The sequence below is a fragment of the Hippocampus bargibanti genome, linkage group LG15 (assembly GCF_051943395.1).
Source record: "Hippocampus bargibanti isolate YZ-2025 linkage group LG15, ASM5194339v1, whole genome shotgun sequence".
Classification (NCBI taxonomy): Eukaryota; Metazoa; Chordata; class Actinopteri; order Syngnathiformes; family Syngnathidae; genus Hippocampus; species Hippocampus bargibanti.
In genome coordinates this window covers 6,642,718-6,659,771 of record NC_142748.1, presented here as the reverse complement: position 1 = coordinate 6,659,771, position 17,054 = coordinate 6,642,718, and the positions used below count along the sequence as shown (strand labels likewise).

The 17,054-nt window shown below is 44.0% G+C and overlaps 2 protein-coding genes and 1 pseudogene across 4 annotated transcripts; 1 reads left to right on the top strand and 2 right to left on the bottom strand.

Moving 5' to 3' along the window:
• Nucleotides 1-350: 350 nt before the first annotated feature.
• Nucleotides 351-11,953, bottom strand: nbr1a (NBR1 autophagy cargo receptor a). Of its 2 annotated transcripts, none has more exons than XM_089015068.1 (22): nucleotides 11,813-11,953; nucleotides 10,094-10,156; nucleotides 9,984-10,002; nucleotides 9,844-9,866; nucleotides 9,209-9,391; nucleotides 8,290-8,367; nucleotides 7,957-8,213; nucleotides 7,772-7,891; nucleotides 7,377-7,658; nucleotides 6,852-7,011; nucleotides 6,084-6,332; nucleotides 5,867-5,983; nucleotides 5,717-5,792; nucleotides 4,612-4,722; nucleotides 4,351-4,536; nucleotides 4,203-4,280; nucleotides 4,010-4,122; nucleotides 3,545-3,933; nucleotides 3,373-3,449; nucleotides 2,943-3,030; nucleotides 2,372-2,471; nucleotides 351-2,302 (listed from the first exon to the last, which is right to left on the bottom strand). In XM_089015068.1, the coding sequence occupies exons 5-22, from the start codon at nucleotides 9,359-9,361 to the stop codon at nucleotides 2,111-2,113; spliced, it is 2,826 nt and encodes a 941-aa protein (XP_088871194.1). In that variant the 5' UTR covers nucleotides 9,362-9,391; nucleotides 9,844-9,866; nucleotides 9,984-10,002; nucleotides 10,094-10,156; nucleotides 11,813-11,953; the 3' UTR covers nucleotides 351-2,110. The 2 variants fall into 2 exon arrangements, with proteins under 2 accessions (XP_088871194.1, XP_088871193.1); XM_089015067.1 differs by lacking the exon at nucleotides 11,813-11,953 and adding an exon at nucleotides 10,375-10,588.
• psme3 (proteasome activator subunit 3) lies at nucleotides 10,683-13,309 on the top strand. Its single transcript, XM_089015071.1, has 10 exons — nucleotides 10,683-10,831; nucleotides 11,400-11,432; nucleotides 11,541-11,603; nucleotides 11,824-11,928; nucleotides 12,009-12,057; nucleotides 12,133-12,251; nucleotides 12,321-12,457; nucleotides 12,604-12,658; nucleotides 12,737-12,823; nucleotides 12,905-13,309. The coding sequence occupies exons 1-10, from the start codon at nucleotides 10,790-10,792 to the stop codon at nucleotides 12,983-12,985; spliced, it is 771 nt and encodes a 256-aa protein (XP_088871197.1). The 5' UTR covers nucleotides 10,683-10,789; the 3' UTR covers nucleotides 12,986-13,309.
• Nucleotides 13,310-15,035: 1,726 nt separating this feature from the next.
• Nucleotides 15,036-17,021, bottom strand: LOC148887346 (glucose-6-phosphatase catalytic subunit 1 pseudogene; annotated as a pseudogene). The gene is made up of 3 exons (XR_016117718.1): nucleotides 16,097-17,021; nucleotides 15,915-16,028; nucleotides 15,036-15,733 (listed from the first exon to the last, which is right to left on the bottom strand). The product of XR_016117718.1 is annotated as a glucose-6-phosphatase catalytic subunit 1 pseudogene (transcript).
• Nucleotides 17,022-17,054: the final 33 nt, after the last annotated feature.

The following is a 17,054-nucleotide window of genomic DNA, read 5'->3' as shown; positions in this document are numbered from 1 at the left end:
CTGTTAATTTGTAAACATAAATTACTTTTCGTTTGTCCACAATGAAGTTTTCAGCGAGGCTCCCTCTAGTGGTGACTTCCAGTTATCACAATGGAGAAGACGACAAGGCCATCTTTTATCTATAATTCACATTATTAAAATATTCTAAGATGTCTACGAGCATTTCATTTGAGTAAATATGACCATTACGAGTCCATCAATGAAATTAAAATATTTTCACAACATTTTAAATACCTGTAGCTTTGTATGCAGGATTAAGGAAGCCTCTTCAAGTAATTACAATCTTCTCATTTTCTACTTATAAAACAAAAAAACAAGTTAGGGAATTAATGTGAGTGGTGAGACACAAGTCATGTGCAAATTGTTTATTTTGGAATCTACATGAGAGGGGTTGAGAAAAGTGTTTTTGCAGAAAATGTGACAAGCGCCTATTGAAGCACAAAACGGGACGACACGGCAAAACCTCAAAACCACACTCGCGCCGATAAAAGAATAGGAATCTGCTCCAAAAACCACACATCGCAGAACAAGCAACTCTATGAACTTGATGTTTTGATAAAAAGGCCATGACCAGCAAGGATGGTAAACGATGCGGATTAAGCACTGGAGATTGAGGAATGTGACATCTCTGGTTGCTAATACGAACTTGTCTAAATTTTGGTGAAAACAGCAGGAAGAAGGCGTCAAGCGGACTACCTGGAACACCACTCGAAACTCCCGCGGCGATGATATATTTTTAGGTATATATTCTGTGTATTACATTCCACACGTCAACGTCTAAAAGAGACCAGTACTCGGATACAAAAAAAAAGATTGCATTGTTTAGGCAAAAGTGGACTACGGTTACATGAGAAAAGTTGGCCTTGCTATTTGCACTTTTTTTTTTTTCTACCGACATTCAATGACTCCCGTCGATTTTCCACTGCGACGTACCTCGTTGAGAAAACCCACGCGCAAATGAGAAAATTTGGATCCAAAAGGAGACTTGAAGGCAGTCTCAGTAAAGAATCAATGAGAAAGTTTCTTCAGCCGTCATCTGTACTTCTTTGAAGGTGTTGGACGTTTCACTTCTTATCCAAGAAGCTTCGTCAGCAAACTAATGTTTTTTGCTGGTAGTTTTGGCCATATATATATATATATATATATATATATATATATATATATATATATATATATATATATATATATATATATATATATATATATATATATATATATCCCTACTGTCCAGACGTGGCGGTGCCGGACTCTGCTATGATAGGTCCCTGTTGTCAGGTTGGGGGGAGCAGAGGACTATTCCCTGAGGCTACACTGATTACTTCTATTTTCCTGCCTGATTGCCCCATTTGCTCTGGTATCACCTCATCAGCATAACAAAGCATATGTTGCCTAAGAAGTCTGTTGTACGAACGATCCAAATTAAACCTCACCCCACCATGGCGATTTAGTGAAGGGTTTTGCTCTTTTATGAAAATCGCTTCTTTTACTCTCCTTTCAAACCATCTATTTTCTTTCACTAAGATTTTAACGTCACTGTCATCAAATGTATGGTTGCTCGCTTTTAGGTGCATATGTACCGCAGATAGTCTTTTTTGGAGAATTTGTTTAGTCTCCCCAATGTATTGTTCTTTACAATTTTGTATTTTTACAATGTATTGAATAAACTACATTACTTTGTTTTTCATTTGGCAGCCTATCTTTTGGATGCACTAATTTTTAAAGTGTTTATCGGTTTGACATAAATAGGAATTTTGTGTTGCTAACTACTACTACTACGACTTACTTATACAGACCTCAGTAAAGAATGAAAATGTGATCCAAAAATAAGCATTTCTTTGTAACCCTGTTTGAGCGGAAATAGTACTTTGTGCCGACACGCCTTCTAGGTATCATGCAGTGGAAAAGGGACGTTAGCGCTAGCTCAATCCAAACAAACAAACCAAAAAAAAAGACCTTCTAAAACCTCCGTATAAAAACGCGTCAATTTTCATCCCGCTTTAAAAGCTAATCGAAATCATCTATGAGTTCTTCACTATCACGCTTGGTCCAAATGAACACAACGATAATCCGCTCACCCTTTAAATATGTCTCAAAAATATGATAGCGCACCTCAGTGGGGTGCCTGAATGGCCCGCGCTGGCGGCGCGTCCTCGGCCATCTGCACCAGCTCGTTGACGGTGTGCAGCAGGTTGTAGCCGTGTTTGCGTAGCAGGCGCTGATTGAGACGGCGGTCTCGGAAGCCCATCTCCAGCAGCATGGCCATGAGGGAGGGGTCTTGGCGCGCCGCCGGGTCCACGCCGCGCTGTCGGGACAAGATGACGCTTAAAATCGAGGGCTGAGAACGGAAGGCCGTGTGTGGTGGATGACGTACCTGAACGGGACAGTTTGGCCCGGTGAATAGAGCCTTATAAGCGGATGCCGCCACTGAAAGGGCCCCCTTGACGAGCCCCTCGGTGAGGCCTCCTTGAGCCCTAAAATAAATGTCATGAATCCTCCTGCTTTGGCTTCAAATGTTGTGGCAAACAAGAGGAGTACAGAACTGTCGCGGCTTGGAATTGAAGCGGATTTATGTGAAAAGGGAGATGTGAGACAATCTCTTTTTGTCAATGGATGCTACAACTTTGTGTTTGGCTTTCAACATTTAGCTTGTAACAGACGTGCATATTTCACCGGCCTTTAGCTATCTAGCAAATAGCTCGCTATTAGCTAGCGAATAGATAAGCTATTAGCCAGTGAATAGATAGCGATTAGTGTTTGTCGTATTTTGTTCTTTTGATTTCAAGATGGCGCCGCAAGAGTGACTGCCTTAACAGCAGCTTTTGTATTTTGTTTTTTGACTTCTTTCTTTCCTTTCCTCACTTTACAATTGTGAAATGTAAAGTTCTCCACTGTGAGACTAATAAAGGCTAATCTAATACAACCTACCATAAAGGGAGACTCACCTGGGTTGCAGTGCATTGCCGGGTCGGGGGGTGTACGCCTCAAAGGCGCTGGATGCTGACCCTGCCGATCTGGACAGACCGGATGAAACTGCGAAAACATGATAATGGAGCCGATTTAAAAAAAAAAAAAAAACAATGGTAAAAAAAATAAATAAACACAACACGCTGGTGTGAGAGAAAAGGAAAAGCGCCTTCTGCTGAACTGACATATTTTGAAGGCCTTATTTCCTTTTCAACGGTGGGTTTCCTCTTGCAACCCGAAAGACAACATATTTTGTTAAGTCAATAATCCCACAGTATTGCATATTGCCTTCAAACTGCTTGACGTTAGTTAAACGGTGCTTATTTTAACCCTGTCATGCAACATGTAACCTGATCAGCTGGCCACTGTAGTGACTTGATATCCCCGGACGGGTTAAAATGGCCTCACCACTGGCGGGGACCCTCGGCGAGTGCGGTTCATCCTCCGCGTGACACGCATCCTCTGCTAGGTACAACGCTTCTGATCTGGGTGTAAAAAAAATATATATATATATTAGAGATAATAAGGAAATAACAGGAAGTTTGGTACAATGTCATGGTTGGTTGAGAGCGCGACTCACCTAGGCGAGTAGATGGCGGGCGGCGGCGGCACCACTTCCGGGGTAAGCGTGGCGGCGTCCAAAGTCTGCGAGGCGAACAGCATCTGGTTAACGCTGGGCGAGGGGACATTATCGCCGTCTTTGTCATTCTCCATCTGCGCCACGTCCGCCATCTTGTCCACTTCCAGCGGCGGCGGAGAAGGAGCAGGAGAGACCCCGCCGGAGTCGGATGTGTAATCTTCCTCGCGTAACGGCTCGGGGCTGGCTAACGTGGCGGTGACGACGGCGTCGGGTTGAGACATGGCCGAGCTGTACATGGACTCGCCCAGCGGACGACTCGTGTCGAAGCAGTCGGGGAGGACGATGATGAAGTCGTCGCAGGAGGACGACGATGACGTTTGGCTGCTCACCTAAATAAAATGAAATGTGTGACAGCTATTTGAACGTAAGCGAGTGAGCTTTTATTTTGAAGGCCTGGCCACTGACCTCATCCCAGTCATCCACTTTGTCTTCTTTAAAATCCTTCGCATTTTCTTCGTCATCGTCGTCATCATCATCATCATTTTGCGGTAGGACTTCGCCAGGCGGTTCCGACGGAGCTTTGGGTGAACGACAGAAAATTCCTCACGACACGTCTCGCGGATGACGGACATTTACGCGGAAATTAGTCGCGCCTCACCTGGGATTGTCAGCCCGCAGATGTCATTTTCTTCTCTGTCGGCCTTCTCAGGGCCGCAACTCGGACCACGCGAGACAACTAAGGAGACAAATCGTCATCTCCAAGTACAAAAAAGTCCTCCGCTGTTCTTGTCTCTGCGTTTCCTCACCCTGCGCCTGGCGGCCGGCACGGTGTTGATTCCTGCGCAGCGGCTTGTGGTCGGGGGCCTCCTCCAGCGTGAGGGAGCGCATGACCGTCTCGCACAGGAACTGAGCGCCGCTGATATCCTCCTCGCGTTCTTCGTCCAGGGCGGACGCCTCCCACGGCTGCTCCCTCAGGCGTCTCGGTTTTCCGACTGCAGTACAGAAAACATCCTCATGAAACGTGTATTTTTTTTTAAAGCGCGACATGGACGCGGGGAGTTCCTTACCAAAAACTTTGCGAATGCCCGTGACCGGTGCGCCGTCTTTGACCTGTGTGGTGTGTGTCTTCTCCGGCACTGGTGCATCATGGGGCATTGGGGAGATGCAAGGTGTTAGATCTGAAATAATTTAAAAAAATGTCAAATTACAAAATGGCAACTAACAATAATAATAAAACTAATACTACTACTAACAAAAAAAAATAATAATAGTGTCATTTATTAATAATAATATTAATAATACCAATAATAATACGAACAATGGCTTCAGCTGTTGTTAAAGAGCTATATGAATCAATATGCATTGTATTGTACTAATAATACTAACAATAATAATATTAATAATGTTAAAAGTAATAAATATTTCATTTATCAGTGCCTTTCAAAACTCTGAACGACACTTTACAGCAACAGCAATAATGATAATAACAACAACAATATTATTATTATTAATAATAATAATAATAATAATATCAACAATAATATAACAACAGATTCGGCTTTTGCTAAAGTGCTATATAAATTAATATGTATTGTATTGTACTGTACTAATGATACTAACAATAATATTAATAAAACAACAATAACAAAATATTAATAATATAAATAACAATACAAACAACAGCTTCAGTTAAAGCGCTATATAAATAAATATGTATTGCATTGTACTAATAATACCAACAATAATATTAATAAACAATAATATTTCATTTATAAGTGCCTTTCAAAACTATGAAGGACACTACAACAACAATGATAACAATATTAATAATAATATCAATAATAATATACCAACAGATTCGGCATTTGTTAAAGCGCTATATAAATCAATATGTATTGTACTGTATTAATAATACTAACAGGAATAATATTAACAATATTAATAATACATTTCATTTATAAGCACCTAAGGCAACAACAACAATAATAGTAATAATAGTAATAATAATAATAATGTTCTACTAATATTAATAATACTAACAACAGTTTCTGTTGATAAATCAATATGTATTGTACTAATAATACAAATACTACTAAGAATAATAATCCTGAACGCACTTCAAAGTGATCTAATAGGTGAAATGTGTCTTTCCTACTATACATCCACTCTTACCGACGGGGGTGTTGTTGGGGACCTTCTCTAACTCCTGCACAATGTTTATATCCATCAATTCAAAGGACAAAAGATCCTGAAGGAAAACAAAAATGACAATGTGTCATTGTGGCGATGAGCACATGCGTTTGTGTCGTAGTAGTCTCACACCTGAGCGGTCAGCAGGTCCACATAAGGATGGAAGACGCCGTTGTGGCTGATGTCCACGGGCAGGCCCTCCTTGGTACGGACCGCCTCATCCTTTGCGCCCGGCCTCAGGTGCTCCCTCTGACAAGCACAACAAATTTGGTCCCGTTAGCGTCACCTTTAAAATGGCGGCGATTTTCCAAATGGACTCAATATATCGCAAATTGTATTCTCGACTCACCAGGCGTTTGCGGTGCCGCTCAAGAGCGTTGAGGCCGTTGCCGGGCTCCACCACGATGCTGCACCACACGCGCGGGCCAAACTGATGGCCGCGGTGCGCCAAGCGCCAATGGGAGGTGTACGTCCCCTCCATCACCGGCGCCACAAAGGGCACGATGACCACGCCCACCTGGCCCGGCAGCAGAAGGGGGACGGGCACGGACTTCCTTTCTTCCGAGGCTAGGTTGAGGTTGCCCCACATGAACACCAGCTGGGGAAGATGACACATGTGACGTACAAGCTAGTGTGGAATAATGGTTGCATAATAATAATTTTTGTGTATTTTTTGGCACATCTTCCACTCAGAGGGGTCAAATACAGGCCCAGAAAGCTCAATTATATGGGCCTGGAGTTATATGAGCCTGAAATGGGGGGCAGGTGTACAAAATACAATGCAATATGTACATATTGATTTACATAGCGCTTTAACAAGAGCTGTAGCTGTAACAAATCGCTAACATGGACAAAAGGAAAATGCTGCCCCCTCGTGGAAGAGAAAAACATTGTCAGAGGTCTGACGAGCGCTTTATCAGCACCCGGGCAAAAAACCAACACCCAAAAGAATTTGGGAAATGAGCTCCATGTCATGCTTTTCAATTCCCAAATAAATTCAGGAATGGCAGCGAATGAGTTAATTACCCAGATATTTGTTAGCAATTTTTAACGTCACATATATAAATGTATCTGTGTTCTAATTATAATCAGTAAAGCTGCAAGTGTTATTAGTTACCTTGGTCTCGTGGGTCCAGGCGATAGTGCCCGAGTTCCTCATCTTCCAGTATTTGACGAACATGGTGCCGGGCTCCAGCCGGGTGCCGTCCGGCAGATTTTCATCCAGAAACATGGCGGCCGTAGTGGGCGGCAAGGACGATTGGGAGGCCCCGGGACCCCTAGTTTCAAGTGTACAGAGCATTGTTGAAAATGGCCCTGCGCTCTCACTCTCATCTTGTTGTTGTTGTTGTTGTCTACCAATCAAAAAAAAATGTCAGGAGCCCAGAATTGTGAGTGTGCAGGTCTAAAGCATTTTTTTCATAGAAAATCTATGAAGCAGCAGCAGCAGTTTTCATACTGAGGTAGTTCCGACATTTCCCCACCAGCGCAGAGCAGCCAGCGACACACTCATACAGACTAGATTACAAAGATGGCATTTTCGTGGAGAGGGAGGAAAAAAGAGAGAAAAAAAGAGACTTTTTGCATCCATGCTGGATTTGAAGTACCCAGCACTTGTTGGACGCCCCTCCCAGGCGGCGCTTACTCTGGACTGGAGGCCTGGGGGTCTGGGGCCGGGGCGGGGACGGGACCTGAGGCTGTGTCTGCGGGCGGGGCTAGCGGGGCGGGGGCCTGGGTGGAGGCGGAGGTGGTGGTAGTCGGGGCGGCGGCTCGGCCCGAGGTCGAAGGTCCGCTCCACTGCATGCCCCGTTTTTCCGATCGCAGTTTCTTTTTGATTTCCTTCACTTCGGCTCGAAGCTGCCTCCTTTCTGCTTTGAGGCGCTGTCGCTCGGCCTTGCGCACCGTCCTGTCGCCTCGCCGTGGGAACCTGGATTGGGGTCATGTCAGAGATGTTCGATCGGATACTGTGGACAAAGACTGGAACCCAGAAACTTTCTTGTTGAATATCAACTTTATTTTCCAACAATCGTCACACGGTACCTCAATTCTCCCGACATGCCGTGCTCGGGGATGGACAGGGGCGTCTTGGTTCTCACGAGGTTGTGGCTTGGGTCGTGACTGTGCCGACACCTCTCACACAGGATGCAGGACGGGCAAACGCTAGCGGGGAGAAGGAGACAAAATGAAAAGTGGATCCAATATTCACAACCAACAAAACTTTCTACCTGCACTTGTAGGCTCCTTCAGAGGTCAGCTTGTTGCAGCCGCTGCAGTTCGGGGTGTAACCGAGAGACCCACTGGAGGGGCCCGGCTTGGGCCCCACGGTGGTGGCGGGAGGTCCGGGTCTGGGCCCCATGACGGGAGCGCAACTGGGCCCGTTGGCCTCTGGAGGCGGCGGCACGGGAGACTTGTGAGTACAACACTGGCCAGAGAAGTCGCTGCACATGCGCTCCACAACCTCCTTGACCACCTCGTCTTTGAACTGTGAAGAAAGTGTATTCGAACATGTGTGTTTTGAGTATTAAATATTCACTATAAACTGAGAATACGACCTTTACCTTCTCCATGTAGGATCTGAACCACATGGGAGGAGGTTCATCTTCTGCTTTGGACCCTTTGTTGTCCTTGGAGATCACCTGAGGATCAACCCAAATTGTTAACCAAGTGTAAGAGATGTATGTTCGGACACTGTGAACAAAGGCTAGAACACAGGAAGATTGTCTTTTACTGCCGGCAGGGGACCCAGCCATTCATGACTGAGTTATTTATTGAGAGTATATGCACATTTAAGTGATACATGACGAAGACAGTCTTCTTGATTTTAATACCACGCTCCTGGACGTCCCAAGCACCAACATCCATAAACCAACAGATCATATACATTTTAATGGGTGGTCTTTCCATGAATTGATAGATGTGTAACCTGGCTCATGAGCTCTTCCTGTGAAGGAGTCATAAATTCTGCCCAAGGCCCGATCTCCTACCTGAAGATGACAGTTTAACAGGCCGTGTCTGTTCACCTCTGATTGACCCCGACCTACTTGGTCATGACAATAATGTCTAAAAACAGAGGCCTTTAGAAAAATCACAATTCTGGGCACTTATCTGGCACCTCGTCACTGATCGCTAAAATCACACACACAGGTTTAGAACCAGCTTGTAAACACCAGAGTGGAAAAACTGGTTGGTACTGTGGCGAAGTTCAAACTGTGTGAACCTGACACAGTGACTGACAACATGAGTTGACATTTAAAGAGAAAGAGTCAGTGTTGGGATGTTGAGGAAGCGGCTATGAGGCATGTTAAGGGTGAGCAGAATCTGTAAAGGGAAAAATGCCAAGGCGTGCCTTAAGGAACCTTGACGGACATTGCTCCCACCCCCTTTATGTTTTTTACAAAGCCAATCCGTGTCATTCATTGATGAATGACATGTGACTCATACGCGCAAACAAGAGGAAAATCTGTGTTAGTTCCTCACAGCTTCTCGCTCCGGGGTGACTTGCGTGCCCTTGTCCACTGTCTTGACCCTCGACGGGTATGGAGGTGCCGGACGGAGGTCACCCTTCAGCTCTTTGACCTCTGTTTTAAGAGGCCCACCGCAGGCCTGTCCCTTCATTTTGTAGACGTTCATGATGAGGTGGTTGCCCTGCTTCTCGGCACTCTGCGTGCAAACAAGTACATGTGACACGATGACTCACAGTCAACAATAGCGATCTATAAACGTAATAATATTCTGCTTAGCAACGTACAAGAATGGAATGGGGGATTTGTTTGTGTTTGCATGTTGTGAAATCAGATCAATTATACTTTTCATCCTGCATGAGAACGTTAGGTAAACACCTTCAGGGCAACCGCTCGAACCACTAGGCCATGAGCTGGCAATGGCACATTTCTACCTGTGCATAATTAGGTGATTTTTTTCCATTAAAGGAAAAATAAATTAATAACTAAAAAAAAAAATATCTCAAATTACAAAACTAACCAATTGGCCAGCCCTTGTGTTAGGGAGCATTAAAGAATGACATCTTTGCTACAACGCCTCTGCATCATATGTGTCTATGATCTCATCTTTTAGTTTGCTAGAACAATAAAAGCTTGTGAAATCAGCAGTACCTTGATGGCTTCTTCGTACTCCTCTGAAATAAACAACATTTTCAGTTTAGTAATTTGGAACGCAAAAAATATATAATTCTTCTTTAGTTACTTTTTCTGAACATGGATCAGCTCTGCATAAAGAAACAGGTATTTCTTACCTTGACTGTTGATGCAAATCTAAGAAATTAAGAGGGAGAGATTTGGGTGAATACTTTAAAAAGCAGGCAAACATCAGGTCATCAAGTGTACACATGAGAATATTTTTTACCTCTTCACTGTCCACGTCAAAGTACTTGACTTGGAAGTGATTAATTCCGAATGACGCTTTTATCTGGAATGGAAGCAGACATTTGTTTTTGCTCACATTTCGTAAACCGCAACCACGTAAAATTCTTAAAAGTCGCTTACGTCCCCCTAACGCTTATTATTTGTTTTTATAAAATGTCGGATTAAAACAGAGAGCGTTTTAATGTGGCCACTTGTGAGACTAGGCCACATCCGGGCCTAGTTCTCCCCGAACTGCGCCAACACACTCGGCTAGCAGCTCACCCAGGCTTCCACTGAGCTCCATTCCAGTTTGTCCAGTTCGCCCGCAAGAAATCGCTTGACGTTTCCCCGAAAATTGACTTTTATGGTCACAGGGAGCCCCATTTCCACCCCCAGAAAAAAAGTGTCTTTAAATTCGAGGTATCGACAGTGCGCTCAATTCTGTTGCTCTCGACCGTCTTCTCTTGTTTACATCGTCAGTTGCGTCGAGAAAAATATGGTGACGATTTCTGCGCACGCGCACTTTCCCAATTCGTCTAAGACCCTCCCTCTCAGGATCGTCGCGCTCTGGTGTCGTCATCATTGCGCTCGCCAAAAACTAAGTGTGGCTGGCAAGCTGTAAAGCCACACGTTTTCCCCTTCAAGTCCAATTTAATGCTGTTGGGACGTTTGTTTTTCGCCTATTTGACAGCATAAAATGTCTTCACTGCTCAAGGTGGACAATGAAATTAAAACCAAGGTACGATCCAAGCTGCCGGAAGTGCCATTTGTAGTTTTAAGTTTGCTTTATCGCGTTAGCTTCACTTTTGGTAGCATGATGTGAATGATCGGGCCATGCTAGCCGGCTTCTTTCTCATTTAGTCCAACACGGCTATCAACGCTTCTAACAATATTTCACCAACACAGGACAAATGTATTTCATCGATTAATTTGTCGCCACTTTTCGGGTTTTAGAAGTAATTTATGGTTAGAACAAATGTAGAGGGAAAGGCCCTCCTGGCTAGGAGCGACCGGGTTAGCCTAATGGAGCAAACGTAAGGGGACATCCTTTGTACTGACCCTTAAAAATGACCCTGGGATTTTGTTGTTTTCAGATTGTCACCTAAATGTAGTCATTTTTTATGGCAAATCCTAAGACAAAGGTCTCTTTTTTCCATTTCTGTATACACGGTTTTTTTTGTTTGTAAGAGAGCAAACGCGATGGCATAACTCCAGTGTCATATATATATATATATATAAATCATAGAATAATCAGAACTTTTCTGCCGTGTCGCGTGAATAATTTTTTGTCCTCCATGTGTGTTCAGGTTGATGCATTTAGAGAACGTATCACTGCAGAAGTAAGTATTAATGGACTGGAAGATGGACTGGGCGCAAACTAGCAGAAATGTGTTTTATTCCAGTTTTTATTGTGTTACAACATTCTCAAACCTGTTCTTTTTGTTCAGGCCGAGGACTTAGTAGCAAATTTTTTCCCAAAGAAGTTACTGGAACTCGACCACTTCCTGAAGGTCAGTGTCCCGAGGATGCTATCCAAGTTTATTTCAGGGGATGTTTACAAATGTGGTTTTTTTCAATTATAAATGTTTTCAAATAGGAGATGGAATTGTACTTATAATATTTATAATTACATTCGATGGATATTTTACAGTGATTGAGAATGTGCCCTTGAGCATACTTGGCGGTCAGCATGAAGCCACCAGTTTCTTCTTTTTGTTACCTTGCGCACAGGAGCCAATCATCAACATCGTCGAACTGAAGGAGATCCACTCGGACATCAATCTGACGGTGCCCGACCCCATCATACTCTCCAATCTTCACGATGGACTTGATTCGGTGAGCATCCTCATTTAACAGGAACATTGTTGCTAATCCGTAGCTTGCCATCGACTCATCTCATGCTTGTGTCGTCTCAGCAAAACGCCAAAAAGAGAAAGCTGGAGGATGGAGATGTAGAGGATAAGGGTGAGTTCCACGCAGCGTTGGGCTTGGATGGAGAATCATGGCTTGTTGCTTATTTTTTCTCCATACCCCGTATAGTCACCGGAACCAAGGTCTTCGTCATGCCTGGCGGGATGATGAAGAGCAACGGCAACCTGGTGGATCTAATCGAAAAGGTCAAACCGGAGATCCGAACGCTGATTGAGAAATGCAACACGGTGAGTGTCGTTTGAATGATGGAAGAGACTCACGGGCAGACGGGGGATTCAAGGTATCCTCCTGTGCAGGTCAAAATGTGGGTGCAGCTGCTGATTCCAAGAATAGAGGACGGCAACAATTTTGGGGTGTCCATCCAAGAGGAGACGGTAGCCGAGCTGAGGACGGTGGAAGGCGAGGCGGCCTCTTACCTCGACCAGATATCCCGGTCGGTCCAGTTACCGTATTCTATGGAAATAGATTCAAAATCAGCTATGCCAATCTCTTTTGATTTTGTCCTGCCAGGGGCACATCTGAAAGTTCTTGAATTAATCATTTCTGCACAGTTAGGATTAATAACAACTATATTTGCAGATATTACATCACCCGAGCAAAGCTGGTTTCAAAAATAGCTAAATACCCACACGTGGTAAGTCCTTGTAAATGCACCATGGCAATTTTGGCTAGCAATTAAAAGAAATAAGCTTGCTATGTGTTTGTCTCCCAGGAGGACTATCGGCGCACGGTAACGGAGATCGACGAGAAAGAATACATCAGTCTGAAGATCATCGTATCAGAGCTACGAAATCAATACGTAGGTCTTACCCAGTCGTCGTCGCCGGACGGTTGGCCTCGACTCGAAAGCTCTCACGCCATCGTTTATTTTCGTTTTCAGGTGGCGTTACATGACATGATTCTGAAAAACATTGAGAAAATCAAAAGGCCCCGAAGCAGTAATGCCGAAGCCTTGTACTGAACCCACTCGCACGTTCCGTCATTTCAGTACAATCAAGCAAACCCCGCATAGAATAAAGATGGACACAGCACCCGTTTATTTTTTATTTTGTTTTAATTGACCCCATGACCCACAGTTTTAATTACCTCAATTGTTTGGGCAGTCGCATAAGCAAGAGTGTACTTTTTAATTTGAAAACCGTCTGAGTTACTTTTGTTTAGTCTGAACAACCGTTAACAAGGATTGTGATGCCGTAATGGCTTCTTGATCCACCCAAAAGAAAAAAAATAAAGTCACATGATTCAAATATTGATTCTACTGAATAAACCTTTTTTTGTTAAGAAATGTGAGAGTTATTTATTTCAAATAAACCGGTTCTTGCGGAAAATAACTAAAAAATATACAAATGATGTCATACATTTTTTCACTAAAATTACTTTTGTTACCTTCCACCCACATTGTGATAATTCAACTCAGTTCCTCTTTAACAATAGTTGAGAGAAAAACACATTTAAGACATGTTTGTTTCCCCCCTAGATAAGATAATGGGTGAAAACACGCGGCGTGCACACCAGCAAAGACATTGCGGTGTTGCGCAACCTCGCTGACGGGTTCAAGCTGTCACTTCCTGTTACCGCGGTTCTGATATACGTTGACGAGACCGATAAGATGCCCGCAAAGAACCGTGGAGATTTGCCGGCGTGGAATTATCACAAGGTTATTATGTCATATGCGTGGTGTTCTCCTCGGAAGCTTGCGTGTTGTACTATCGTAAAACCTTATCGCATGCAATTTGGCTGTACGCAGTTGGGAGTATGATAAATATTGTTAAATAAACAGAGAAAAAAGTTGACTTTCAAAGGTGAAATCGGCAACACAGTAATTGTTATATATGATCGCTAAGTATGCTAGGTGAGTTAGTGCACCAAATCCGAGTATCATCGGCATAAAAATGATTACACTGAATTAAATTATTACTTTCCCGTAAGGTTTTTTTTTTTTTTTACTCAGAAAGATATTCTCATTATATAACAGTAGCTACTCTTAGGCTAACATATAGCTAATGTAGCACCTTTTCAGGAGCAGGATGTTCGGGGACATCTTACAGAAAGCGCAAAACGAAGTACTGGTTGTTTCTTAACTCATTCACTGCCATTCACGAATGTATTCAGGAATTGAAAATAAGACGTAGAGGGCGCCTAGGTGCCGATAAAGCATGGCCATGGCTTCTGGCAATGTTTTTTCCCCCTTTCTCCATGTTAGCGCTTTTTTCCAGCTTCAGCTGTTGTTAAAGCGCTATATAAACCAATATATGTATTGCATTGTATTTTGGATAGCTACCCTCATTTCAAGCTCATATAACTCCAGACCCATATGATTTAGGATTTTTTTGAATGAAAGAAGAGTGTCTAATGTTTCTAACGCTTTACTGACTGTTTATGTAGTCCCACAACTCAATATTCTGTGGGTCCTGGAATTGAAGTGACAATGAGAAAAACCCTGGCACTGGAGTGGACACATTTTTGCACATCATCTGGCAGTGAATGACTTAAAAAATGTTTGAATGCAGAGAAGCAAATGGGAAGAATATTCAACAATAAAATGAATTTGTAAAAACTGGACTTCTTTATACATTTCATTCACTTAGTGATTCTACTTAAGACCAATTGTACTCCTTGATTCAGTGATGTGTGTTGGAGGGAGTGTCACTATGTGGGCCAGCCGTGTGTACGATGCATGCTCGGGTTAATGTTTAATTCCTCAATTAATCAGTATCCGTGCAAGGCATCCAGTGGAAAAAAAAAACGTTAGGCTATTACTGGAAGTTTTCACTGGAAAGCTAATGACTTTTTTTTTTCATCCAAACATTGACTGGCAAGCTAAAAAAAGCGACATAGCAAAAAATAGAACAAGTACAGTGAATATTTTGGAGATGTTCTGACATTTAAAGAAACAGACTGAATACAAATGGATGAGCAGAAGATCTAGTCATGAAGAAAATTGAATAGCTTAGCATGTAGTGATCTCGGTAACTTCACCGTGAGGCAGACTAGAGTTTATCAGAGTATATTTAAGAAATTAATAAATGAGTTCTGTATGACACCACAAGTTCTTCCGCTGACCACAAGTTCTTGCCGCCGGTGCCTCTGGTGCTCATCCAGCAGAGCGCTCGTGGGGCTAATGCGGTTGGGATTAAAAGTGCGACTGCACTCTTACCGAAGGACAAGGAGTAGTAAAGCACCAGGTTTTCTGAGGAAAACATCCACGAGTCTAAGACCCCAAGTGGTCCCAGAGAGATGACAACACACCACGCCTTGAACGCGCCGGCGGTGCTATACGCAAGGGGTGACCGCAGGCCCAGGCCTAGACCCAAAAGGCTGCCCATGTTCCGTAGGATGCCGGCGAACGGTGTGCTGTCCATGTGCACCCATTCAGCCATGGCGCACCACCTCTGGCCTTTCTCCAGAGTCCACACAAGGTCCACTCCCAGCATCTTAAGTAGCCACCTGGTGTGGGAAGTGGGCCGCCATGTAGACCCTGGACATGCACATTGCCAGAAACACCAGACCCCCCCACAGAACCAAACGCAGCAGTCTAGTATGAAGGCCAGCGGGAGTGCCAATAGCCGACATTCCAAAAAATGAACCGTAGATCGCCGTCACTGACTTGTAAAGTGCCGGCGGACATTGTTTCTCCGACGCAATGCGGAGTACGGTCGTCACCATCACATACCAGACCCCTGCGGCACCCATGGCATGTCTGGCGGGCTTCCTGCAATCGAGCCGTTTCAAGTTGGCTCGTATTGACTCAAGCCTCTCGTCACAAACGTGCAAAAGACAACAAAGTAGGACCGAACTTTGGAAGCAAGTCAAACATGATACGATCAAAAATGAGGAGCCGGATCAATCCCATCAATCGTCTCAAGAAAGAACAATCTATCGTCAAAAGTGTACCTGGTCCAGTTTCAAATGTGATGGCAAACTGCTGTAGCAAAGGGGCTTCATTTGCCCTATAGAAGTGGGTCTCGTGAACCCACCAATAGGGTCTCTCTCCAAAAAGAACCCTGCCATTGAAAGACCAAAACACTCAAACCCTAATCGGTCTTTGATCAATTCCAGATCTGATCATTACCATTTAAGGATCAGATTGATCCAATCCCCCACGACGGCCACCCAGATGAGCCGCAGGCCCTCGCCCCGCCGCAGATGGAACCAGATGGGGAAGAAAAACAAGAATGTGGTGTGCAGATCAGCCACGACAGAAGCAAGACCAAACAGGTCCTCATAGTCTCCGTATTTGGTCTAGAGGTGCACCGCCAATTCAACCCCCCAGCTGTGGACCAGATCCATGATGCCAGACTCTTGTTTTTCTCCACCCTTTCACCAACAAGGATGCGCTCTGGGGTCAGTCCGAATGCTATGCAGCTCTGTCCCCTCGATTAGGTCTGTGTGTGATCCCCATTGGACTTTACTCAAGGCTAGCAGGCTTTGTTTGCCTTTTGGACAGTCCCAAAAGGTTCCTTAACCTCGTGCACCCCCATCGTTGCTGAAATCCATAGAGAACTCAGTGTCCGCCCCTTCACAACAATCAAAGAGTTCCTGGAAAACATTTTCTCAGCTCCGTGTCCGACTCACAACTTCTTTGCTCATCCACGTTGTGTTGCGAGGATGCTTCCGGCGATCCTTTTTGAGCGGGAAGTGATAATGACCTCATTTTGCGAGGACTTCCTTTCTGTCAAATCAAATCATTTGCTTGTTTCTGAGAGACCAATATCCGTTAATATCAGCCTTAATCTGCTCAACTTCCATCATTCAATCATTGATTGCGTTATGCAATCTATAAGTGGATAACGCTGAGATGTTTTCAAAAGACAATTATGTAACGGTGGAGGCTCTTCTGAGCGGTTGAGAGTGAGGCGGAATGTACAAAAATGTACAACGACAAATGACTCCCAAAATGGGACATTTCATTGACAAATTTGTTTCTTTGGTCACCATGTGCCACCGCTGATAAATCGGACAGATGCGCTAGACAGTGACGCACTGTACCCCCAACCCCCCTTTCCAGCATGTTTGTGTGCCAGGGCTGC

Excerpts from the sequence above, each read along its gene's own strand:
- psme3 (XM_089015071.1), top strand. The coding sequence starts at position 10,790 with ATGTCTTCACTGCTCAAGGTGGACAATGAAATTAAAACCAAG. Across the intron at positions 11,433-11,540 it reads GAGAACGTATCACTGCAGAA|GCCGAGGACTTAGTAGCAAA; the intron begins GTAAGTATTAAT and ends CTTTTTGTTCAG. Across the intron at positions 12,252-12,320 it reads TGATTGAGAAATGCAACACG|GTCAAAATGTGGGTGCAGCT; the intron begins GTGAGTGTCGTT and ends CCTCCTGTGCAG.
- nbr1a (XM_089015067.1), bottom strand. The coding sequence starts at position 10,476 with ATGGGGCTCCCTGTGACCATAAAAGTCAATTTTCGGGGAAACGTCAAG. Across the intron at positions 8,368-9,208 it reads TCACCCCGGAGCGAGAAGCT|GTGATCTCCAAGGACAACAA; the intron begins GTGAGGAACTAA and ends GTTGATCCTCAG. Across the intron at positions 4,281-4,350 it reads TGCCGGCCGCCAGGCGCAGG|TTGTCTCGCGTGGTCCGAGT; the intron begins GTGAGGAAACGC and ends TTGTCTCCTTAG.